The 27326-nt window shown below is 44.5% G+C and overlaps 1 protein-coding gene across 1 annotated transcript; it reads right to left on the reverse strand.

The window, feature by feature from the left end:
• Positions 1-520: 520 nt before the first annotated feature.
• On the reverse strand, positions 521-26511 carry LOC144605225 (uncharacterized). Its single transcript, XM_078420324.1, has 4 exons — positions 26419-26511; positions 15530-16711; positions 6477-7253; positions 521-1283 (listed from the first exon to the last, which is right to left on the reverse strand). Exons 1-4 carry the CDS (start codon positions 26509-26511, stop codon positions 888-890), a joined length of 2448 nt encoding a protein of 815 aa, XP_078276450.1. The 3' UTR covers positions 521-887.
• Positions 26512-27326: the final 815 nt, after the last annotated feature.

The following is a 27326-nucleotide window of genomic DNA, read 5'->3' on the forward strand; positions in this document are numbered from 1 at the left end:
TGCTGAGGATGCAAGATAGGGAAGCGTTTCCTGACTGCATTGCCACCTTAGAGTGAAAGGTACACACAACATTCCAAGCACAACTGGTTAAGGCAAAGAGCAAGGTCTCTTCGCCTTACTCACTGATCATCAGAGGAACATGGACAGAACTGCAAGCAACTCATCGGTGCTGCACTATCTCGAACTCCCAATGGTTCATTCAGCACACGGTACTCCTGGTGATTGCTGTGCTCACTTTTCACTCAATAACCCCAGTTGGGGTTATTAATAGGATTAACTTTCAATAATCTGGAAAATCTAAATTTGGCACCAAAGGCTCAAGGATGTTGGAACCAGAGTTTTATTGCATTAAAGATCTGGAATCTCCATTTTATTCATAGATCTCTCTACTGATTGATCCAAAAAACCTCCAAGTAACAATTACAAATTTTAAAACTGCAAATTGCTTAGATTTGCAACAAAACTGCACTCTTACTATAGCTAATTTTAATCAAATTCATCAGGTTTATTTTAAGAGCCTTTTAATATTGAACAATAGTGTGGAGCAACAATCTTTTTAGAGGCAATAGAAAAAAAGTGTTCTATTAAACACTCCAATATCCTATAGACGCAGATAGCAAAATACAAAGTAATCTTGGAATTTAAGATGAAACAAGTAGAAATTTTAAAATAAAGTGACTATTCACAACTATTGGATTTAAATACACAAGAATGGGTTACTAACCTCTGCAGCAAGAATTGACAATTGCAACACTCTGTGAGGTTGTCAATAACTTTCAGTAATACTATCCTTTATCACATTTCAAAGCTTGTGATACCTCCACTCACTATCTACTTGAAAGTTGGTATTTAACACACTACTTAATGTTTACGGTTCACACTGTTCACTACAGCGGCTCCAAAACAGAACACGACTCAGAACTGGAGGGTGATACTTTCTTCCTCATGCACTCCAGAGCCGCCTGTTTCTCCTTCAGAATTTCTTTCAAGCGATTAATTTTCTCATCTCTGACCGTTTCATCCACTTCAAGCGGGTTTTCCTGTTCAGGAAGCTGGAACCCATCTTGTGAAAGATATTCACTCTGCTCTTTGTTCAACTCAAGCAAACTACATGGTGGTATTGGAGCAGCTTCAGCATTCTTTCGCCTTCCGACATTGGGGAGCCCACATGTTTCTCTCGGGGACTCAGAGGCTTCATTGTGTTTTCTCCTCTTGTTTGTTGCAGATTTATCATTGTCCAGGTTTGGATTGACACAGCCAGAGCTACGGATCTCAATTTCAACCTGCATGACAGATACAAATAGGGTTAGTGTAAGTTTTAACCTTTCAAGCACAGATAGACAGAGTACATGGCGAGAGCCATTATGTTTTCCAGTTCCGGAACAACCATCACGAATGAATCCAAAATGCTTTTAAAATTTAAAGATTGTGCCTTTGTAAATTCACAATGACCAATTGGCAAAAGGATGATGGCAATGGGATCAATTTAATCTATTAATTAAACCAGCAAATGTCAATGGAACCCCAAGGTCACTTGGTTTCTATACTTAAAAATGTTAATGAATCAAACCAAAGCCTTCTGACATGCAATGGAAGGCATTTAAAGGTCGCATGGATGAACTACAACAAGTGTTCATCCCAGTTTGGCAAAAGAACAAACCAGGAAAGGTAGTGCATCCGTGGCTAACAAGGGAAATCAAGGATAGTATTAAAACAAAAGATGAAGCATACAGATTAGCCAGAAAAAGTAGCATACCAGAGGACTGGGAGAAATTCAGAGTCCAGCAGAGGAGGACAAAGGGCTTAATTAGGAAAGGGAAAATAGACTATGAGGGAAAACTGGCAAGGAACATAAAAACAGACTGCAAAAGCTTTTATAGATATGTCAACAGAAAAAGATTAGTTAAGGCAAATGTAGGTCCCTTGCAGTCGGAAACAGGTGAATTGATCATAGGGAACAAGGAGATGGCAGACCAATTGAACAAATACTTTGGTTCTGTCTTCACTAAGGAAGACATAAACCGTCTGCCGGAAATAGCGGGGGACCGGTGGTCTAATGAGATGGAGGAACTGAGGGAAATCCAGGTTAGTCGGGAAGTGGTGTTAGGTAAATTAAATGGATTAAAGGCAGATAAATCCCCAGGGCCAGATAGGCTGCATCCCAGAGTGCTTAAGGAAGTAGCCTCAGAAATAGTGGATGCATTAGTGATAATTTTTCAAAACTCTTTAGATTCTGGAGTAGTTCCTGAGGACTGGAGGGTAGCTAATGTAACCCCACTTTTTAAAAAGGGAGGGAGAGAAAAAACAGGGAATTATAGACCAGTTAGCCTAACATCGGTAGTGGGGAAAATGCTAGAGTCAGTTATTAAAGATGTGATAGCATCACATTTGGAAAGTGGTGAAATCATCGGACAAAGTCAGCATGGATTTACCAAAGGCAAATCATGTCTGACGAATCTTATAGAATTTTTCGAGGATATAACTAGTAGAATGGATAAGGGAGAACCAGTCGATGTGTTATATCTGGACTTTCAGAAGGCCTTCGACAAGGTCCCACATAGGAGATTGGTGTACAAACTTAAAGCACACGGTATTGAGGGTTCAGTTTTGAGGTGGATAGAAAATTGGTTGGCGGACAGGAAGCAAAGAGTAGGAATAAACGGGTCCTTTTCGGAATGGCAGGCAGTGACTAGTGGGGTACCGCAAGGCTCAGTGCTGGGACCCCAGTTATTTACAGTGTATATTAATGATTTGGATGAGGGAATTGAATGCAACATCTCTAAGTTTGCGGATGACACGAAGCTGGGTGGCAGTGTTAGCTGCGAGAAGGATGCTAGGAGGCTGCAGAGTGACTTGGATAGATTAGGCGAGTGGGCAAATGCATGGCAGATGCAATATAATGTGGATAAATGTGAGGTTATCCACTTTGGCGGCAAGAACAGGAAAGCAGAGTATTACCTGAATGGTGACCGATTGGGAGAAGGGGAGATGCAACGTGACCTGGGTGTCATGGTGCACCAGTCATTGAAAGCAAGCATGCAGGTGCAGCAGGCAGTGAAGAAAGCGAATGGTATGTTGGCATTCATAGCAAGAGGATTTGAGTTTAGGAGCAGGGAGGTTCTGCTGCAGTTGTACAGGGCCTTGGTGAGACCGCACCTGGAGTATTGTGTGCAGTTTTGGTCTCTTAACCTGAGGAAAGACGTTCTTGCCTTAGAGGGAGTACAGAGAAGGTTCACCAGATTAATCCCTGGGATGGCAGGACTTGCACATGAGGAAAGACTGGATAGACTGGGCTTGTACTCGCTGGAATTTAGAAGACTGAGGGGGGATCTGATAGAAACATATAAAATTCTTAAGGGGTTGGAGAGGCTAGATGCGGGAAGATTGTTCCCGATGTTGGGGGAGTCCAGAACCAGGGGTCACAGCTTAAGGATAAGGGGGAAGTCTTTTAGGACCGAGATGAGAAAACATTTCTTCACACAGAGAGTGGTGAGTCTGTGGAATTCTCTGCCACAGAAGGTAGTTGAGGCCAGTTCACTGGCTATATTTAAGAGGGAGTTAGATGTGGCCCTTTTTGCTAAAGGGATCAGGGGGTATGGAGAGAAGGCAGGTGCAGGCTACTGAGCTGGATGATCAGCCATGATCATATTGAATGGCGGTGCAGGCTCGAAGGGCCGAATGGCCTACTCCTGCACCTATTTTCTATGTTTCTAAGCCTACCAATAAAATGTTTTGGCTCCAACTCTGCCTCTGGGGGCTAGTGGAATCAAGGGATATGGGGAGAAGTTGGGTACAGATTACTGATTGAGGCTGATCAGCCATGATCACAATGAATCGCAGTGCTAGTTCGAAGGGCCGAATGGCCCCCTCCTGCACCTATTTTCTATGTTTGCTGCAAAGCCGCTTTATAAAGCTGGAATCCAGACCTCTCAATGATTTTCTGAGGGAAGACACGAAAAATCTGCAGGTTAAATCTAGTTTACAGTCAACTCATTGTCTTTTTCTACCAGCTGAGTCGAGAGACCATTGGGTAATTTTCATTGTGTAGGAAGGAGCTGCAGACGCTGGTTTACACCAAAGATATACACAAAATGCTGGAAATCAGCAAGTCAGGCAGCATCTCTGGAGAAAAAAAAACAGGTGATGACTGAAAGTCAGGGGAAGGAAAACGAGAGGTATAGAAAATGCATAGAAAAAATGAATAAAAGATATGCAAAAAGCGACAATGATTATGGTCCATTGTTGGCTGTGGGGTAGGTGATAACGAGTTACATAGACAGTGAAACTCAACAGGACCACAGTGAAACTGGTACAATGACTAGAGTAGGGGAGGGATGGAGAGAGAGGTGCAAGGGTTACTTGAAGTTATATATATCAATATTCATACTGGTATTATTTGTGAAAAGTACTCATTCGTTTTCGAGATACAACATGGCCCACCGAGTCCAACCAACTATTCACACTAGTTCTATGTTATCCCACTTACTACACACCAGGGGTAACTTACAGAGGCCACTTAACCTACAAATCGGCGCGTCTTTGGGATGTGGGAGGAAACTAATGCGGTCACAGGCTGAATCTACAAGCTCCACGCAGACAGCACCCGAGGTTAGGACCAAACCTGGATCTCTGGAACTGAGGCAGCAACTCTACTAGCTGCGTCACCATGCTGCTCTTCCAGCTGTTACAGAAAAAAAGCAGCTAAAGCATAGGCCATTCAGCCTAGCATGACGGTTAAGATATGCTACCTCCCTTTCCAAGCACTCCTTTCTACAGTGCTTTGGTATTTCTCCCATTACTCAGTAAACTTCAATACATTCAAAACTCCGCTGCCCGTCTACTCACCCACTCCCCGATCCGTGACCATATCACCCCCGTCCTTTACAAACTCCACTGGCTCCCCATCCCCCAGAGAATCCAGTACAAAATCCTCCTCATGACCTACAAAGCCCTCCATAACCTGGCCCCATCCTACCTGACTGACCTCCTCCACAGGCACACTCCCACCTGCACCCTCCGCTCTGCTGCTGCCAATCTCCTGTCCCCCCCCCATCCGGACCAAACTCAGATCCTGGGGGGACAGGGCTTTCTCCATCGCTGCTCCCACCCTATGGAACTCACTACCCCAAACCGTCCGAGACTCCTCCTCACTCACCACATTCAAAACATCACTGAAGTCTCACCTGTTCAGCACTGCCTTCAACCACTGACCGTCACCTCACCTTTTGTCTCCTTTTTCTGTTCGTTTACTTATTTATCTATTTATTCTATGTTCTAGTAATCCCTGTAAAGCGTCTTTGAGTGTTTGAAAAGCGCTATATAAATGTAATGCATTATTATTATTATTATTATTATTATTATTATTATTAATGCACTGAGGCCCTCTTTAAACATGTAAATGCTGAACATTCAAGCTCTCCTAGTAATTTTTTCTTTGCCTATGGCCAAAACTGGAGATGAACAATAAGATTAGACCAAGGCAGAAAACAGGGTTAACAAAAAAAAACATCAAGGAGAGAACACAAATACGGGCCTTGTAAGAGGCAGAGAGAGCAGCATTGCTATCGTAACTACAGCAATATACAGATTAAAAGAAAGGTCAAAGGAAGTCTATCATTATCTAAAAAATTACTATTTCTGCATATTTCCTGTGATGCTTTTCCATTGCAAATGTTCTCATTTGTAGTGGAAACTACACGTACATCTCGACTGACTGGAGGCCTTATTTAATGTGACGCAAGTTCACACAGATGGTTCCCTTTGCAAAGCAAGTACAGATACAAATGGCATCAGGAGCAGAGGTAACCTAGGAAGACACGTACTCAGAAGACTACCAGCAGCACAAAGCTGAACTCCCACAGGAGTCTTTACTTTCATTAGAACAGTAAACAGACCAAGGCAGCTAAAACCAGCATTCAGGCAGCTAGGATTTTCTTACGGTTTTGCCATTTATTATTCATTACTATTTATTTATGCAGCATTGTGACTCATTGTATAATCACACTTTTCTGAAGGATTAGGATGAAACGGGAATTAAAGCTTCAGCAAACTACTTCAACAGAGATATTGAAGTAAATTGGCTGTACACTTTCAAGCTAGAGTGAAGCATTAGGTAGCCAGGTGTGAAAAGGTTGGTTAACTACATCTAACTGCAGCTGGGAAATCTCTTGTGCAAAGTTCTGCTTGTTTATTCGGTATTCTAAATTAGAATCAAAGCATTAAGACAAGCTGCCACCATTCAACTTGAAACTTATACACGACAAAATTATATATTAAAAATATTTGCTGACCATATTCTGAACATGCCCAAGAATGGTCCTTCAATATTGAAATCACAGAATTCTCTGTTTTAGGCAGGAGTGTACTTATACCCAATTCAAAAGAAATTCTGAATTGAAATTTAATAATATACAAAGCTGAGGTTTTTAGTTAGTTGTGATTTGATTTACTTAATTTCTCATTTCAGTTTCATTCACCTCAAGCTGTTGTTTTGCCAGGCTGTCAGAAAAATGAAATACCTCTTTTCGCTTCCTTCTGCATTTGCTATGGCATTCCTCATCTGATTCCGGAAGACAGTCCTTCAAATCTGCAGAGCCCAAGTTCACAGTAGGTTTCAAATGTTCTCTGACGTCTGCTGACTTTGGGATTATATGGGTGTCTCCGTCATCTTGCAATGCCACCGAGACATTGCTTTTGGAATATCCATGGAGTTCCTCCAGTGTTACTGGACTGCCATCCCTTGAGATTCTTGGGCACCCCTCCAATCGTACTGATTTAGGCACTCGTGAAATGGCTGCACATTCTTCCATTACTACTGGCCCAGATTCTTTGGAGAGTTCTGGACATTCTTGGGATGGGTATGGGCTGGGAACTTTTGAGGTATCCGAAATTTCTTCCAAATCTCCAAATTCTACTTCCCTCGAAAGCTTTGGACACTCCTTCAACTCCGGTGGGTCACATTCCCTGATAATCTCTGGACATTCCTTGAGTTTTGCCAACTCAGTCTCTCGGGAGAGTTTTGGGCATTCTTCCAAATTCACCAGTTCAGGTGTTTTCGAAAATTGTGGAATGCATTTTATGGGGCGTTCCAACTGATGACCTGAAGCGTTAGTTTTGCCATTCATGGAGATTCTATAAAGACAAACTCTGACTTCAGAATGGATGCCTGCTTTCAGCAACAAGTCTCTGTTCTCAGAAAACGTAAGCCTTTTCACACAGCTTCCTGGAAGGGAATTTGGCAACCGTTTCACAACCTGCAAAAAGAAACAAAATGCATAAAAGTATTGAACTACAAAGCAGCAGGCAAATTGTTTCACTCTAATTCTCCCAGAGCTTCAAACCACGAAAAACATGCTCTGCATCGCCAGTCAGTTACAATCTTAGTAAGGAAGTGGGGTAGAGTGTAAAAAGGACATTGCATGACATAGCCACCAACTCATGGTTTAACTAACTAGTAGGGGATACAAAAGTAGATCACGACAAAGAATTTCTGACGTGAACGAAAGTACCACGAGTACAATTTTGAGTCATAACCAAAATAATTTGCAGCCATTTCTCAACCACAGCGCGCAGAACCTCATTCGATTAAAAACGCTGTGGTTCAAAGTGTTGTTACCAAACCAGCACACGTCCCAATAGTTTTAAAAGGACATTGATCTCAATTTATGAAATCTTTGCCAATGAAAGAACACTATTATCAATCCTTGATCTCATTGTGATGGGCATACTTTGTAGCTAAAAATATTTCTTAAAGTAATGAGAATTTGTTTTGCGTCAAAAAAATGTTTTGTTTTTAAATCAGATGTTATTAAAACCTATCCAACTTTTGAGGCAAAAATATTCCGTTGGAGACCACAGTTTTCAGCAAGTCATCTACTCTACCAAGTTTCAAGATAAATGGTACACCAATTTAAACCATGTATTAGGGACGTACATTTTAAACAAAATTTTAATTAGCGAGAACAGCAGCAGAATAAAATTGCTTTAAAACCTTTGTAAAATAATGAAACGGGTTTTATCTATCTAAATAGGGATCCTTGCGACAGATTATTGAAATATATATCAACATACAAAGATTTTAAGATCCAACAATACTTAACCTATGCACAGGCAAATGCACTTCCTGGAGCCACACTGCACGACAATAAAGCAATAACCAACAGCCACACATACTCCCACTCGTTGAGCTAAACTACAGCATCTTCTCTCTGGTGTCTAACAGACTGGGACAAACACCACTAGTGACGCCCCCATGTGCCTTTAATTAGAGACTGCGATGCAGTAACAATTGAGAGGACAGCCACTGACAATTCATCTGTGCTAGACTGGAAAATGCAGATCGCTGATTGTGTGGATTTTCCAACGTGAGCAACAAGTGGAAAATCTAACCAATTACTGTATGCACTGATTCTCATATAAGGCCCAGTGGGACGAGTAAAAAGGTTAAATAAAACCTGAAACATTAGAATCAGCTAAGCCCATTGTTTGAATTCTGTAGTGGTAATGAAAAAATAAATCACTAAAAATTTGATGAGGAAAATCCAGAAATATTATTATCCTCTCCCCCAACAATGAGGCATGGCTGCCACTGGCAAAATCAGCATTTACAGCCCACGTACAATTGCCCTTTGAGTAGATGACTTGCTAGATCATCTCATAAAACAGTAAGGAGTTCCCCACATTGGTGGGTCTGGAGTCGCACAGTGAACATCGCGAAGCAAATGAGTTCTTTGAGAATCCAACAGAATTTGCATTGGTGACCATGAAACTAGATTTTTAAACCTGATTTGTGAATTTGAACTAAATTAGGAACAATGTGCATAAAGGACTGATAGTGCTGGATGGCATAAGAGAAGGAAATCAAACCACAGGGCCAACAGCAGATTATTTTCAACAAGGAAGTTACAGACAAATTCTTTAGTCCAAATATTTGACCAATTGTGTTATTAAAGGGCCCTGGTAAAACTGAAATCAGGGGGCTTCAAGAGGAAGCCCTCAATTGGAATGCCTTGTAGAAAGGAAGATGGTTTGTTTTTATTGTAGAAACAAGGAACTGCAGATGCTGCTTTACATAAAAGGACACAAACTACTGGAGTAACTCAGCAGGTCAGGCAGTATCTCTGGAGAACATAGTAGGGTCTTGACCCGAAACATCATCTATCCATGTTCTCCAGAGATGCTGCTAGATCGACTGGGTTACTTCAGCACTTTGTGTCCTGATTTGATTTTGCTTGGTCAATCAGTCCAATTATAGGGAGTTCCTCAGGGCAGTGTCCTCGACCCGGGTTTCTTCAACAGCTTCATCAATGACCTTCCCTCCATCACAAGGTCAGAACCAGGGATGCTTACCAATGATTACACAATGTTCAATTCCATTCACATCTCCTCAGCAAATTAACTATTCCATATCCAAATGTAGCTGGACTTGGGTGCCATTCCATCATGGGTTGAAAAGTGGCCAATAACATTTGTGTAACAGAAGTAATCAGCAAAGACCATCACTAACAGTAGAGACGCTAACCAACATTCAATGACATTAAGTCAGGTTTCACAGTGAACAGTAAGGCCCTCAGGAGTGTTGTAGAACAGAGAAACCTAGGAGTATAGGCACATAGATCCCTGAAGATGGTGTCACAGATAGACAGGGTGGTGAAGAAGGTTTTTGAATGCTAGCTTCATCAGTGAGGCATTGAGTATAGAAGATGGGATGTTATGTTGTAGCAGTAAAGACATTGGTGAGGCCACACTTGGAATAGTGTGTTCAGTTTTGGTCAACCTGCTACAGGAAAAGTGTCACCAAACTGGAAAGAATGCAGAAATTATTTTACAGGGACTCGAGAGAATCAGTTATAGGGAGGGAGTTAGGCAGGCTAAGACTTCATTTTTTGGAGGGCAAGAGACTGAGGAATGTTATAGAGGTGCATAAGATCATGACGGGTGTAGATAGGGTGAGTGCACACAGTGCTTTTCCCAGGGTTGAGGTCCCCAGGCAGAGGCCATAAGTTTAAGATGAGAGGAAAAGATTTAATAGGAACCAGAAGGGCAACTTTTGCAGACAAAGGGCAGTACATATATGGAACAAACTACCAAAGGAAGTGGTTGAAGCAGAAACAACAACATTTCAAAGATATTTGTATTGTACATTGATGGGAAAGACTTCGAGGGATTTGAGTTAAATGGGGGTAAATATGGGCATCTTGGTCTGCATGAACAAATTATTTCCATGTTATATGGCTATGACTAATAACTTTATGGAGTCACCCATCATCAACACTCGACTAGCCATATAAATGCTGTAGCCACAAGAACATGTCAGCAGCTAGGTAGCCTATGGCAAACAACTCACCTGATATCTCAAAGCCTTTCAATCATGTACATGACACGTGTCAGAAACACATTGGAAAACTAGATAAATGTGGCCCCAACAATTACAAGCTCAACACCATCCAGGAATATGCAGCAAGATAAAGCAACGACCATAAATGTCCGTTCCCTCCATCACTGACGCACAATGACTGCAGAATGTACCATTGATAAAATGCAATGCGGTTACTTACCAAGATCATTCCAACAGCATCGCCCACACCTTCCATCTCTGCTATTAAGAAAGGCATGAGCAGCATGTGCATGGAATACCTCCACCTGCAGGTTCCCCTCCAAGCTAGAACCATTACTGATTTACAAATATACTACAGGTCCTTCCTCAACATTGGGAAAAAAAATAATATCTTGAAATTTCTTCCCCAACAGCAACATGAAGTACATTCACCAAAGGGATTCTAGTAGTTAAAGAAGGCGGTTCACCATCACCTTCATAAATAGCAGCCTTACTGGTGATGCCTCGACACTGAAAACAATGACGTCAGAAAAACAGAATGTATGCACACAAACAGCACCCAGAATGGAAAATTAGGTTGAGGAATTTGAGCACAGATGGCTGTAAGAGAATACAATGCAGTGGACCACAAACACAAGTAGCCTTGCGGGAACATGACTCAAGCAATAATGGTAATGTATTTTTTAAATGGTGAGTACTGGGCTCTTAGAATTCATGGATACGAAGTATTCAGAAAAGATACAGAGGTTAAAAAGGAAGATGGGGATTGCAGTACAGGTCCATCACCCATTTTCCAGCAACTGCTGGTCTTGCGCCTAATAGTAACTTATTAACTTTATTTATATGCTGTAACTGTAATTCTTTTTGTGCACAACCCGCAGGCATTGCCACTTTCATTTCACTGCACATCGTGTATGTGTATGTGACAAATAAATTTGACTTGACTTCCTTTAATCCAGACAAAATTATGAGAGTGCACGTGAAATCCCCCCCCACCAAAATCCCCCCCAAAAAGTGGCGCCTAGGCCAGGTGAGGCGGTTGATCTCAACCTCATTGGAACTTCCGCGGCCGATCGAATTTGACCCCTGTAACCCGGGGCTCTAGAACTCCAGCCCGGCTGGAGCTGGCAGATCCGTTCCCACAGCTGACTTTGTATCCCAGTATCGCAGCCCCTCGGCAGCCTAGGCTACTGCCGTACTGTTCGACTCCCCTTGGAGGCTGTGACCTCCGGTGGTCTGGCAAAATGGATAATCCAGAAAAGCTCTTGAACCAAGTGCATTGGAAAATCGGTAGTGGACATGGACTGATTCAGGACTGGTATTGAGGTAAATGCGTCAGCTGCAGTCTGGCACTCTGTAACAGGAAAGGTGCACAGGAATCAAGCTAGGTGCCTCCAATATGTGCAGTCTATTTTAATGACTTGGAGGAAAGGACAAGGTGCGTTGTAGCTAGTTATGCTGATATAAACATAGCACAAAAAGTAAGGAAATTTGTGTTTGGTAGATTATTTCTTTGTTGTAACAATGCTTCTTGGCAATAAATCTTATACCGTTGGAAAGCCTGTTTATTTCCCTTTTAAATGGTGCCACATTTGTAAGGAACATGCATTTGTGGGATGAGCAGCAGAGCTGAGTATATGGGTTGCACCCATGAAAAATTTGCCAAATCTTCTCTGCCAATGCCAAACAGCTTATTCTGCTGTTGCTATTGACTCTTGTTTTGAGCTTCTGGTACCCCCAGCTGCTGACAAGAATGGGATGCCATCCCACAACAGTGTGTGACCAGGCTGGTGACCAGCATGAGGAGGAGGTGCCAGGCTGTTATGGCTGTGTATGGTTCTTCCACACGCTACTGTGGCTCCTGTTTATTAAATGAATAAATTGTTAAATTGCCAATATGTCTTGTTTCTTCAGACTTCAATCATCCAATCCACCAAACAACACCGAACAAGAGTCAATGGCAGAATAAGCTGTTTGGCATTGGCAGAGAAGATTTGGCAAATTTTTCATGGGCGCAACCCATATACTCAGCTCTGCTGCTCATCCCACAAATGCATGTTCCTTACAAATGTGGCACCATTTAAAAGGGAAATAAACAGGCTTTCCAACGGTATAAGATTTATTGCCAAGAAGCATTGTTACAACAAAGAAATAATCTACCAAACACAAATTTCCTTACTTTTTGTGCTATGTTTAGAAAGATGGTGGCTTAACAGATGGGGGAGGAAAAAAGGAATATGGATAGATTAAGTGAATGGGCAGAAGCTAGCATTTATGGGAAATACAAAAGTATCCGTTTTGTGAAGGAGGAAAAATCATATTGTGGTTCGAGGTTACAAAATATATTGTGGTAGAACTGATTCAAAACATAAAAATAAATTAATGTCCATCTGCAAGTAGATGGAAGGTTAATGGAAAGGAGTACTTACAGAGCTGAAAAATAAGGGTGTGGGGAGAGGGGGTAAAGTGGAACCATGGCCATGACCGATCAGTCATGATCCCACCGAGTGGCAGTGCAGCCCTCTCCAGCTCGTTCTCATCAAATTATAATGCTGATTTTGTTTCTCTCTCCACAAATGCTGACTGACCTGCTGAATGTTCCCATGGAGACACAAGAGATTGCAGTTGCTGGAATCTTGATTAAAAAACAAATTACTGAAAGAATTCAGTGGGTCAGGTAGCATCAGTGGAGGGAAAAGGACAGACGACATTTTGGTTCACAAGCCTTCTTCAGTGTTTCCAATAAGATGTTTTTATTTCCGATTTATAGACCTATATTTTGCTTTTTGCCTCAACACCATACATAAACTAGTTATCAATGTATTTCCAAGTCAAGTTCAACCTTTGGGGGAAGGGGATAGAAAGAGAGAGAAATCACCATTCTATTATGTACCCCATTTTGTTGTGATCTATTCTTGAGTCTTCTGATTTTTCAAAATACTGCCTTGACTACCACAGATTTTCCCAGCTCAGAGACTAAAAATATCAACATAGAGTACCCAATGTCCATTAATATTAAATGCTGGCTTCTGTCCATGCATTAGAATATTTAAAAGACTGCCTTTGTGAAATTTCTCCACATGCAATGGTGAAATAAAGCAACAGAACATTAATTCTATTTGGTTTTTGCCTACCACTTTTTCAGCATGAGGTGCTGAAACACTGTACTGCTGAGATCAGAAGTGCGATACAACGCCAAATAAACACATATACACCATTAAATGTTTTTAAAAAACACACAAAAATAAACATTCAAACTGTTGAATACCCAACAGGAAATATTAGCTCACAAACCACTTCCATTTAAACTTACAAGCAATGATCCATTTTTAAATTATAGTGCGACTATGGAAACAAGACCCGCTCTCTATTAAGAGAGAGCAGAGGAAGGAGTGACTGGATGTAAATGTCATGATATCTTATTCACAGAAAAAGGCCACCTCAATGCCCAACATTGAGTACCTGGCCATATTAAATATTCACCAGTGCAATAAACCTTAGTTATAACAGATCATATGAGGCAAGAATTATGTTTGTTATTGCCAATTGTCTGTAATAACCGAGTTATAACTGCAGATGATAGTTAATACACAAAAGGACACAAGTGCTGGAGTAACTCGGCGGGTCAGGCAGCATCACTGGATAACATGGATAGGAGACGTCGGGACCAGACTGATTCAGTCTGCTGAGTTACTCCAGCACTGTGTCATTTCACAAAACTAGGCTCCGATGCCGCTGGTCTGCACCAGCGAGCCCTTCTTCACTGGTTGACGCAGCTGTTATTGCCGCACACATTGTAGCCCCTGGTTGTCAGTTGTTTCTTCAAGCCAATGACAAGTTGCACTAAGTCACCATGGGGCTCCCTCCCCTCTCACTTGCTGCCCCTTCCAAGGTGGAGTATGTTAGTGACGCCAGGGAATGAGAAGACAGCAGTGCAGAAGCATGGTTGGGGGAGGAAAGAGGACACGCGGACAGAGCGAGGGGAGAAAGAGGAGGCAGCGGGGGGTCGAGCGGAAAAAGCGAAGGAAGAAATGGCAGCTGGTGAGAGGGAAGGGCGCCCCACGATGACGGAGCATATCCTGTCGCTGGTGGCAGCCTGAAGAAAGCGCTGTCCCCAGGGGCTACAACATGAGCCGCAACAATGGCCCTGTCAACTGGACTGGGTGGTGAGTGAAGGCTTTGCTGGTCGGGCGGGAGCCCTCGGAACCCTGAGCTCCAAGTGGCAGGGAAGGCAGTGCGAGTCAGGGATCCATCCGTTATAGCTTAAATAAAGGGGTCTGTTAAAAGAAGGGTTTACTTTATTTGGTCCATAGCCTACTATACCTTTGCATTCAAATGCTGTTCTCATGCTTCTTTAATATTGTGAGAGTACCTGTCTCTGTCACTTTTTCAGGCAGCACATTCCAAACTTAAACCAGCCCCTCAGTGGGGGAAAAAAAATCTTCAGGTTTGTTCCAAATTTTACTCCTCACCTTATAAGTATGCCTACCATCTGGTCTTGTATCCCCTCTGGTCTGAGACTATGCCTTGCACAATTCTGAATCCCTTGCTCAGGTCGATCCACTGCTGCAAAGAAAATAAATCCGTCCTCTCCAGTCTCTCACCACTATAATGTTCCATCCCACACAAAATCCTGATGAATCTCCTCCGCACTCTCTCCAGTGCAATCGTGTCCTCCCTATAGTGTGGTGACCAGATCTACATACAATATTATAACCATTACTGAACCATAGGACTGCAGGCATCTTCTGCCGAGTGAGAATTTGTCATTTAATCAAGCATTTTCTTCCCAACCACCCCCTGACGAGCAATAATCAGGGACTGTTTTGAGGCAAGCAGAGCTGGGAGCACAGGGCAGACTCACTGACTCAGTGAGGGAGGCTGGCAGCTCCTCTTCTTGCACTTGCTCATTCTCCCACTATTTGTGCGATCCTCTCCCGCACACTGTTCTTACTGATTTCTGACTGCGGACCAGTATTGGTTACAAATAACGCTTGGAATCTGAACCCTATCATTACCTGGGGATGGTCTGCAGTATTAAATAAGCAAGTACTCAAGGACATCGCTACTCAGTAAGACAATGAGATCAAATTAGAACTCAAGGCTCATAATTATGATAATTAGCTGAACAGTTGCATGGAGTCTAATCATGTGGTGCATCCATGTTAGATAGTAGTCGTAAAAGCTTTTTACCTGTTGCGCCAGCTCCAATCCATTTTGCAGAGTTATCGCAGTGGCATCTCCCTTTGCAGCACATTCTTTCCTATCCGTCTTCAGTTCACATTTTGATTCACTCGAATCAGTATCACGTCCTAAACCTGAAGAGCTAGTTGAGGTCTGGCCAGTGTCAACTCTTTGTTTACCTGGCCCACCTTGAACCACTTTTGACTTGTTTGTCCCCGATTCCTTTGCGAGCAGTTTTCCTTTATCTGACCCAATGGGAATATCAATGCCTTTATGGGCTAGGAAAAAGAGTTGTCCATTGAAGAGGAGCAGAGCGTTGTCCTTGAATGAACTTGCAGTCTTGAAATGCAACGGTTTGTTGAAATAAGTCTTCATTAATTCCTCCATGCTGTTCTGTTTTCCCTGCTGTTTCACATATGTTTTCAACACCTCAGAGGCCAGGTTGTTGCAAAATCTAACAGAAACAGGTGTTGGGGTGACAATACCTTCCTTTCCAGCCCAATTCATTTTATCTTGTCTCCTTGAGGAAGTTTCCTTACTTGTCACTTTAGCTGCTAAGGAGGAAATGGGCTTCTCCTCTGAATCAGTCACACTCTGAGCCCCACTGTCTGATTGCAATGGTTTGTGCACCAAAGGCACGAGGCACTTTTCCTCAGTCAGCTTAATGGGGTTGACGGGACAGATGTAAATGGCGGTGGTGGACTTGCTATTATTGCAGCTCTTGGGCACATTGCAGATTCCTCCATAGATCTTCTTCTGGACAATTGGGGGCAGGGAGAACGTGGAGACACACCATACCTCGGCGTTGATGGGGATCTGGATATAGGTACCAGGGCAGGACACACTGTGCACAATCGTCAAACCTGTTGCAGGAGAAGGGCTGGCAGCCAAGCCGCTTGCTGGAGAGGCGACGGAGGAGTGGACTTGCTCACCGCCACTGGACAGGCTGCTGGATGGCTTAGGAGTGAATGCAGTCTGGGGCACAGGATTCAGCTGGTTTTTGTTCATAGCTACTGTAGGTATAAAGCCCTCGGAGGAGTTGCTCAAGTGAACACTAGTTGTTTTGTGGTGTTCCAGAAAGGAAAATCTAAAGTGGAAGACAGACTTGACAAAATTCCAAGCCCCTTGATGTTCCAATGCCAAGAGAGCAGCAGTCACCAGTCCCAGGAGAATGGTCAGTAGCTCCAAGTCCTGAAAGTACAAAAAAAGTGGAACATTATTGACTGGATACAATCCCAAATAAATAACCACCTGCTTTTTGTGGTTTGTTGAATTTACACTCAAGGCATTCCAGATTAGATCAGATGTCATGATAAAATCTTATTGCATATAACCCAACTGGTAAATCCTGATCCAAATATATGCTCCATGAGGAATGCAGGTTCATTTAACATTCGGAGATATCTAATGATGCAGAAGCTGGAAGTTGTGCATAAAAGATTCACAAGGATGTTAACAAGACTAGAGGACTTGAGTTATAAGAGGAGGTTGAATAGGCTGGTACTTTTTGCTTTGGCGAGTAGGGGGCTGAGGAGAGCTTAGAGATAAATAAAATCATGATGGGTGTAAATAAGTTGGATAGTCAGAGTATATTTCCCCAAGGTAGGAGAGTCCAAAACTAGAGGGTATAGAATTAAGGTTAAAGGGGAAAGATTTACATGGGACTGGAGGAGAATCTTTTTCACACAGGACATGGAACACGTTGACAGACGAAGCTATTGAAGAGGATACAATTCCAACATTTAAAAGACAATTGGATAGATACATGGATAGAAAAGGTTCAGAGAGATATGGGACTAACTCAGTCAAAAGGGGTTAGCTCAAAAGTCATATTGGTTGATATGAACAAGTTGGGCCAGAGAGCCTATTTCTGCGCTGTGTGAATCTATATGATCAGCTGAAAAGAAACAAGGGAGGGGGCATTTGAGTGGAACAAAATGTGAACAGAAGGTGGATAGGAAAGAATGTGCTGTAAAGAGAGATGCCACTGTGATAGGGAGTTGTTCAATATGGACAGTCCGGTTGCGCACTCGCAATCTCGCAAACTTCTCAAAGCGAACAGAGGTATTCTGCAAAACTATCACCAAATCAGTGATTCCTATGTGGAGAAAGTCACTACGAGTATGCTATGCAGTACACAACATTGGAAAAAATTACTTGGCCTGCTGAGTATTTTTTTCAATTTTCTGTTTGATGTTAGAATTAGAAAGCTTATTTTTTAATTGAGTCACTTCCTGCTCACATACGAGGCAGGCAGTAAGCATCAGTTCTGAATGCCGAATGACAAGCAGATGATACTTTGGGTTAAACCACAAAGTAAGTTCTTGGTGTTATTTCTACCTTTTTCACTGATATGGTTAATTGTACAACTAGACATACATTGTCAACAATGATTTTAATAGACATCTTTATATTTCTCTGGTAAAACAAGTTTGCTTTGCCACAAATAAATATGCATGCAAAACAGCTCAATCATTTATTAATCTCTTCTCAAAGATGCATAATCAAATTTCACACATGCACAGACTAAAGCATGTACATACAAACATGCATACATTTACACATGCCTCCTCAGATGTATTACCAGACCTCTGATCAGAGAACTATTTACAGACAAACACAGGCTCCATTCTTCACTAGTTTAAAGGGGAGAGATCATTATTGTTCGATTGGAAGAGAAATCATGCAGAAAGGATTTATAGCAGCCAGCTTTATGGGGAAAGAGAGAAAATTCCAAATTGCGCTGAGCAAAAAACAAACAGTTGGAGGAACTCAGCGAGTCAGGCAGTTTCTGCAGAGGAAAATAGACAGGCGAAGTTTCGTGTCTAAACCATTTTTCCTATGTCTCCAATGTTCATCATTACTAAGCAAATGGTTCGATGGTAATTGTAAAAAGATATTCCATCCTAGATGGGGATCTCACTAGGGTCTCCGTGATATCCCGTTCCCTCCACAACTCCCTGGTCAACTCGTCCCTTCCCACCCAAACCACCCCCTCCCCAGGTACTTTCCCCTGCAACCGCAGGAGATCCAACACCTGTCCCTATACTTCCCCCCTCGACTCCATCCAAGGACCCAGACAGTCTTTTCAGGTGAGGCACAGGTTCACTTGCACGTCCTCCAACCTCATCCACTGTATCCGCTGTTCCAGGTATGCACTCCTATATATCGGTGAGACCAAGCACAGGCTCGGCGATTGTTTTGCTGAACACCTCCGTTCAGTCTGCCTAAACCCACCTGATCTCCTGGTTGCTAAACACTTTAACTCCCATTCCCACACTGATCTTTCTGTCCTGGGCCTCCTCCGTTGTCAGAGTGAGGTCCAGTGCAAATTGGAGGAACAGCACCTAATATTTCACTTAGGCAGCTTACACCACAATGGTATGAACATTGACCTCTAACTTCAAGTAACCCTTGCTTTTCCTCCCTCTCCATCCCTCCCCCTTCCCAGCTCTACAACCAGTCTTACTGTCTGGCTACATTTTATCTCTGTTTGCTTTGTTGTTACCTTCCCCCAGCTAAAAGTGATCTATTCTACACTTTTTTCATTCCCTTTGTCCTGTGTTCACACCTTACACATCCTTATCCCTCTCCCCTGACATCAGTCTGAAGGGTCTCGTCCCGAAACGTCGCCCATTCCTCTCCAGAGATGCTGCCTGTCCCACTCAGTTACGCCAGCTTTTTGTGTCTATTTTCGTTAGAAACCGACATCCAGTTTTAGACTGAGATCACGTGATTTCAATTACATTACCAACTGCACTACTATCCCTTCTGAAATGCCATGTGAAACTTTCAACAATAAGATCATCCTTTGTAAAATAATCAGCCATCTCGCGAGGGCCAACAACATAACCCGGTCAAATGAGCAGACGGTGACGGTACATCTGAGTAGACGGTGCTATGTCCGTATCGAGTAGGAAGCCCGTGACCAGGGTCACTGCTGCCCGGAGACCCGCCGTCAGGGTGTGGTGCTGGTCAGGCACCCACTGGCTGAGGGCGCCGCGGCCAGTGACTCGCCGACAGGGGCCCGGAGACCGGCCGCCAGAGGGCAATGTGGCCACAGACCCGCCGTCAGAGGGCGCTGCGGCAAACGGCCAACGTCAAGGGCGCTGCTGCCGCCCAGCCGCCGCCAGGGGCGCTATTTTCCAACCCATGGTGGAAATCATCAGACCAGAGGTTGACACAAAATGCTGGAGTAACACAGCGGGTCAGGCAGCATCTCAGGAGAGAAGGAATGGGTGACGTTTCGGGTCGAGACGCTTCTTCTCGACCCGAAACGTCACCCATTCCTTCTCTCCTGAGATGCTGCCTGTCCCACTGAGTTACTCCAGCATTTTGTGTCTACCTTCGATTTGAACCAGCATCTGCAGTTATTTTCCTACACTTCAGACCAGAGGTGCTTAGTTGCGCGCTCATTGTGTCTGACCGGACGGTGGCAGGATACAATTATTTTCGAAAAAGCTTGGCACAAGCAACTCCAGATGCCGCTGTATGAAACGAAGCGTGCTGGAGTAACTAAGTGTCCGAAGGAGTGTTGGGAGTCTCCGGTTCATGTCCCGCTGTGATGTTGCCTGACACGCTGAGTTACTCCAGCACTTTGTGTCTTTACAAAAATCGTTGTGATCACGCCGTTTAAGCTATCGCATCAATGCACGGTCTTCATCAAGTGAATTACAAAAGTAATATTAGCACAGAAGCTGCAGGTGGGATAGGTTGGTGTGGATAGGAAAATCTGATCCACATATATCCCATATCAGCTTCAATTTTAATTGCGCTTGTTTGTTTGGAAATTGGTGCTTCTTTTAAAAATACCCAGAGGGTATTCAGTCAGCTTCCAATGAACTCGCGAACCGTATTTTGTTTTAGTGAAAAATTGTCCGGTTACAAAACAATCACTCTGAAATTGTTCGGGAGTTATAAGTGTCCTTCGGTAATACCGATCTCCAATGAGCTTCCGGATTAGTTCCCTTGGCTGGCAGCGAGCTGTCCTGCGCACCTCGATTGCTCCCAATTCCATCTTGTTACTGGCGTGCTATGATTCTCCCTCGTTTTCTCGGCTTTTTTTTTTAAAAAGTCAATGCGTCCGCTAGCGAGGTAACAGTTTGTTTCCCCATATTCCTCAGGGGGCAGGCCTTATCCCAGATCCAGAGATCTCATCCGACCAAACGTCACTTGGCCTCGAGACATGGAGTCCTGACTCATCTCTCGGGGGAATGTGAAAAGACTAATGAAATGCATCTCTTGGGAACAGTTGATGTGTGCACACTAACTCAGAAGGCACGCAGAAGAAATGTTACCCTACGAGGCAGAAGATAAGCTGATAGGTGAAATCTTGGAGAAGGGAAGCTTGGACAGCTTACAACCCAGCGGTATGATTTTGATTTCTCTAACTTCAAGTAACCCTGTCATCTCCTCTTTTTCCGTCCCTCTCTCATCCTCGTCGTTGTACTAATTTCACTGTCGTCCTGGTGAGTTTCACTGTCTAACTCGTTTATACCTAGCCCACAGCCAACAATGGACCAGTTCTGGTCATGGTGTTCTATATCTCTCCATATCACCGTCAATATCTCTCCTTTCCCTTTCCCTTTCCCTTTCCCCTGACTCTCAGTCTGAAGACGGGTCTTGACCGGAAACGTCACCTATTCCTTTTCGCCAGATATGGTGCCTGACCCGTTGAGTTACTCCAGCTTTCTGTGTCTATTCGGTTTAAACCAGCATCTGCATTTCCTTCCTACACAATTGGTTTAGTGCACCAGTGTGAAAATTAATTAAGTGTTGTGAACGGGAAAGACACATTGCTGGAGTAACTCGGCGGGTCAGACAGCAACCCCGGAGAACATACACTGATGAGCCAAAACATTATGACCACTTGCCTAATATGCTGTTGGCCCTCCATGTGCCGCCAAAACAGCACCAACCGGCCGAGGCATGGACTCTACAAGACCCCTGAAGGTGTCCTGTGGTATCTGGCACCAAAACATTAGTAGCAGATCCTTCAAGTCCTGTAAGTTGCGAGGTGGAGCCCCCGTGGATCGGACTTGTCGATCCAGCACATCCCTCAGATGCTCAATCGGATTAAGATCTGGAGAATTTGGAGGCCAGGGCAACACCATGAACACTTCATCATGTTCCTCAAACCATTCCTGAACAATGTGTGCAGTGTGGCAGGGCGCATTATCCTACTGAAAGAGGCCACTGCCATCAGGGAATACTATTGCCATGAAGGGGTGTACCTGGTCGGCAACGATGTTTAGTAGGTGACACGTGTCAAATTCACATCTACATGCATGGCCAGACCCAGGATTTCCCAGCAGAACATTGGCCAGAGCATCACACGGCTTGTCGTCTTCCCACAGTGCATCCTGGTGCCATCACTTCCCCCGGTAAACGACGCACAAGTACACGGCCATCCAAGTGATCTAAAAGAAAACGGGGCTCATCAGACCAGGCGACCTTCTTCCACTGCTCCAAGGTCCAGTTCCGACACTCACTTGCCCAACGTAGGCGCCTTTGACGGTGGACAGGGGTCATCATGGGCACTCTGACCAGTCAATAGACAATAGACAATAGGTGCAGGAGTAGGCCATTCAGCCCTTCGAGCCAGCACCGCCATTCATTGCGATCATGGCTGATCACTCTCAATCAGTACCCCGTTCCTGCCTTCTCCCCATACCCCCTCACTCCGCTATCCTTAAGAGCTCTATCCAGCTCTCTCTTGAAAGCATCCAACGAACTGGCCTCCACTGCCTTCTGAGGCAGAGAATTCCACACCTTCACCACTCTCTGACTGAAAAAGTTCTTCCTCATCTCCGTTCTAAATGGCCTACCCCTTATTCTTAAACTGTGGCCCCTTGTTCTGGACTCCCCCAACATTGGGAACATGTTTCCTGCCTCTAATGTGTCCAATCCCCTAATTATCTTATATGTTTCAATAAGATCCCCCCTCATCCTTCTAAGGGTGCGATGTACTGTGTATTGTGACACATTCCTCCCGTGACCATCATTAAAATTTTCTGTGACTTGTGCCACTGTAGACCTTCAGTCGGTTTGGACCAGATGGGATAGCTTTCAATGCCCTCGCGCATCGATGAGCCTTGGGCACCCAACACCCCGTCGCCGGTTTGTGGTTTGTCCCTCCTTGGACCACTGCTGACTGGGAGCACCCCACAAGCCTTGCCATTTCAGCGATGCTCTAACCCAGTCGGCTGGCCATAACAATTTGGCCCTTGTCAAAGTTGCGCAGATCTTTACTGCTGTCCATTTCTCCTGCATCCAACACATCGACTTCATGAACTGAATGTTCACTTGCTGCCTAATATATCCCACCCCTTGATAGGTGCCATTGTAACAAGATAATCAATGTTGTTCACTTCACCTGTCAGTGGCTCATCGGTGTAGATGGGTGACTTTTTGGGTCCAGACCCTTCTTCAGACCAGAGCAGCAGGAATCACAGAGGGAGAGCAGAGAAAGACAGTCTCACGGAACCCCTGTCAGAGAGGTGAGAACTCCTTCAAAGTAGGCATACCTCGAGATTTCGCAGTGGAGCAGTTAAAACGTAGAAACAAGAAATTGCATGTGCCGATTTCCTTGGTAAACTGGCGTCTGCATATCCTTGTTTCTAAGTTGTGTATACATCCACCCTAGCTTGCACCGCTATTGTTCAACTGTTCAACCGACTAAGCAATTACCATAGCGGGTTTCCTGTTTTAGTAATACTAGTTTAACCATTAAACCCAAGGTTCAAGAACCCATGACACTGGTCCGTCACCCTTGGACGTACATCCCTACGGATTGCTGCGCAGCGCACTTTTCGGCAGTCGGCGATCACTCGCGGCAGGCGAAAGGGAAACCACCATCAGGAATAAAACGAGATTGCACGGTGAACCAACAATAATCCCGGGACAAATGCAGTCTCCAGAATTTACGCGCTGCAGTAAACCCAACCGTGCGCATTTCGTTAAATAACACACAAAAACAAATTGCTGGAGGAAGTCAGCGAGTGATACCCTCAAACGTCGGCCATCTCTTCGACTCCACGGATGCAGCTCGAACCACTGGGTTCCTCCAGCAGTTTTATTTTTGCTCCGGATTCCGACATCTGCAGTCTCTTGCCTGTCTGGCTAAAGGACAGTAAACGCATTCCTTCAGCTGGTGACCACATCGCCACGGCCTAGTGCAGCGAACTACATTACATTGCGATGGTGCGTTGCGTGTTTAAAACTCCAGTATTGAGGTTCTCCTGATCTGGCGAGGTTCTGTCCGCATGCCGCATGCATAACATACTCAAAGACGGAATATACCACCAGGCCCGGGTCGCCTGCATTCATCCCGCCAACCTACCGTTTACGCCGGGTAGAAGCAGTAGGACGTCACAAAGAATTGGAGGCATTCAAATAACATTCAATAATACACGAGCTTCATTAACCTCGCAAGAAGGTCGCGGAATTCGGCGCTTGGGTTAAAATAGAAGTGGCATGAATCTGGCACCCCAGGACATGCCGTACCTTGCACCGGCGCCAGGGGGCTCTAGCGTTCTTTGTACAACATTCAACCTGCTCCAACACACATCGTAAATTTGTGGGACGGGTCTAAAAAGTTAATATCTCACTGTGCACTTCATCAATCCCAGTCTCGAATAGAACCAGTTCACTAAACATACGTGACCTTTGGGATAACTAAATTACATTACAGCTATGGTCATCTTCTTGTGAAGGAACGACGAGTTTAATCTCACAACGTTGGAAGGAATCGTTTCAACCCTTGGCGTCTCCTGTTCCTTAGTTATGGATATAATAACCTGGTGATTATACTAATAGCCTATCCAAGCCAAGCGGGTGGGGTGGGGTTAAAGCCCACCCAGTTAGTCTGTTCCATTTTGGGTGGCATCCTAAAGTTCCCAGAACTCGTGAAATTCCATTCCGATTTGTGATCCAACCTGTGCTAATCCTGTCGTCCTCAATCGTCTCTATGTCGAGATGTTTACCAGTCGCCCATATACAGGTACTCACACGATGCGACACCTAGCGGTAGCGTTCCCCGGCCATCGGACACGCACTCTGATTCGTCAGCGCGGCTAGACCAACGCATGTTTCAAACTGGTCACAACCTCGGGTGCCTGTGGCTAATCCAACCAATTGTTCAAATAAAACACAAAGTGCTGGCGCGGCTCAGAGGTGGGGGCATGCAGCATCAAAAGAGGGAATGGACAGGCGACGTTTCGGCTCCGGACCCTTCTTCAGACGGGGGGAGAAAGTTATAAAAGAGTGTTGGCGGCGGGACAAATCCGCCTACACCCCTCCCTCTGGCTTTACATTTCACCCATCTTCTTTCCTAATCTGACGACCTTTTGTCCCATTTTCACCTCTAGGCTTTGTTACTTACTCCTGGCAAGTGATACGTGGATACAGGTGAGGCGAGTTTGATTGGCAGATGGATGGAGTACATGACAAAGGCGAGCGATGGAATGGAGACAAGAGGACATCAGATACGGAGCGAAGTGATATGTAAAGCCAGAGGGAGGGATATGGGTGAACGGCGACGGGGTCCATATCCCTCTGGCTTTATATTTCACTTGCCATCTCTTATCGACCCCCTTCTCTCCTTTCGCCTCTAGTCTTTGTAAATTACTCCGCCCATCTGTCAATCAACCCCCCTCACCCCCCCCATCACCCGAATCCGCCTATCATTTGTCAGAAGCAAAACACAATGTGGAGGAACTCCGCGGGTCAGGCAACATCTCTAGTGGAAACGGACAGACGACGTTTCCGGTTGGGACCCTTCCTCACGCCAGCTTTGTCCCACCTCAATCTCTCTTTTCCAGCTTTCTGCCCCTAACTCGGTCAGTCTGAAGGGTCCCGACCCGAAACGGCGCCTATCTATACCTTCCACAGATGCTGCCTGACTCGCTGAGTTTTGCTCAAGATTCCAGCATCTACATTTCGTTGTGTCTCCAATCTTACAAGTAACCGCACAAGTAATCACTTCCGTTCCTGTATCTCCTGACAACGTAACTAGTGGAACTGAAATTAGTTTTCCTTCCTTATTGCATAGCCTGATAAGTCAATAAATCCATCAATTATATTTTAAAGACATGCTTTTCACCGCCCAAGTAGTGTAAACAGTGGCACTCCAAGTATTTGTTCATCCGCAACATTACTTTTACTGTGGCTACTATCAATGAACTGATGAGGTTTTGTAATCAAATGACAAGAAGACGAGCGTTAAAACTGCACTTCAGCGAGCATTTCAGTTTACTTAAAGAGCCCAGTGTCCTTCGAACTAATTTTCTTGACCTATTGCCAGGACTTTGTGATCAAAATCACTATAAAGAGGCATTTCACTCCATGGTTACATAATCTACGGTGGCCAACTGCACGCTAATATTTTGCAGTCAGAAACCAGAATCGGTACAAGTCGTAGGCTATTAATCTTATCCAACAGAGGATCGCACACACCCCACATACGAGCTTCCGCCTGGACTGAAAAGGCAAGAAGATGCTAATTTGCACTAGGGATACAATCGAAGGGGCTTCAGTCGCTTTTCGCCTGCCCCCTGAAGGACGATTGCTTCCGAGGGTTCGCTGTATCGGGAACACTCTCCCGCCTCACACCTGAACCTGATCAACGCAGCTCGCCTTTAGTTATCAATGCGCTCAAAGGGGCATTTTGATCCTGGATCTCTCGCATAGAAGTTATTTTCTTTCTCTTAAATATATTTTTACCGTGATCGCGACATCGTACATTGAATTTACATGGTTTTACGGTATTCAAATGATAACGTAACACATGTACATTTCAAGGAAAACATTTATCAATTCAAACAGAGAATGCTGCAAATACTCATCAGGTGATGCAACATCTATGAAGAGAGAAACAGTGAACCTTTCGATTTGATTACCTGGCATTGGTCATCTCTCTTGGTTTTCGATCTATGTTTTGTTTTCCCAACCCTGCCCCTCCTCTGAATCTTTGTACGTTTCAATTCTAGCATTTTTCCAAGATCTGGTGAACATAACCACTTTGCAGAGATGCTACCGAACCTAGTGAGTATTTAGAGCAATTTATGTTTCGGACGTCTATCGTTGGAAGACACGGATTAAAGGTTCCAGTAGTACATTCGTCTGGGTTTTCCAAATAATCCTCAAAAATGAACTAGGTTTACCAGTATCATTAACCCCAGTCGTTTCAAATGCGATCCAAACCTGTACAACCGAACATTTTTAAACCAAGACACAGACAGACAAGGGTGTTCAGTATGACGTTGGCCAGTCGCCGTGGCCTTCATTTTGTTCAACAGGCATTCATTCATTCGGCTGAACTAAGGTCACAGCTGCTACACGCGTGGCCTTGTTCGGTTAACTTCATCGCCACTCCTCCATGTCCCGGTTCGTTTTATGTACCCAACAAGGGAAAGGCTTCGACTCTCCACCCGCCCCCCCCCCCCCCCCCCAGGTGCCTTCTCCCCCACCCCATCGACGCTCCCTCTCGCTCCGCTTGACCCCCTCGACCGACTGCCCCGTCCTCTCCCACTCTTCCTGCTGACTGTCTCCACCAGACGCACTCATACCCGTTCTTTTTTTCCCCTCCGTTCCATTACCGTCCCATTCTCCCATTCTCCACTCCGCCCCGCACTTCCCCTCCTTATCCCTCTCCACTCAGCTCTCCACCTCCCTATTCATCCCCACTCTCCCCCTCATTACCCCTCCCTGCCCCGCTCTCTCCATTATCCCTCCCCTCCCTAACCCGCCCCGCTCTGATCCTCTCTCCGCCCGGCTCTCACTAGCTTTCCGCCCTACCTCCCCCCTC

The sequence above is a fragment of the Rhinoraja longicauda genome, chromosome 24 (assembly GCF_053455715.1).
Source record: "Rhinoraja longicauda isolate Sanriku21f chromosome 24, sRhiLon1.1, whole genome shotgun sequence".
NCBI classification, from domain to species: domain Eukaryota; kingdom Metazoa; phylum Chordata; class Chondrichthyes; order Rajiformes; family Arhynchobatidae; genus Rhinoraja; species Rhinoraja longicauda.

Coding starts and splice junctions, on each gene's coding strand:
- LOC144605225 (XM_078420324.1), bottom strand. CDS start 26,511: ATGCTAGAATTGAAACGTACAAAGATTCAGAGGAGGGGCAGGGTTGGG. Junction 16,712..26,418: donor AGAGAGATGACCAATGCCAG/GTAATCAAATCG, acceptor TTGTACTTTCAG/GACTTGGAGCTACTGACCAT. Junction 1,284..6,476: donor TGGCAAAACAACAGCTTGAG/GTGAATGAAACT, acceptor TCTGTCATGCAG/GTTGAAATTGAGATCCGTAG.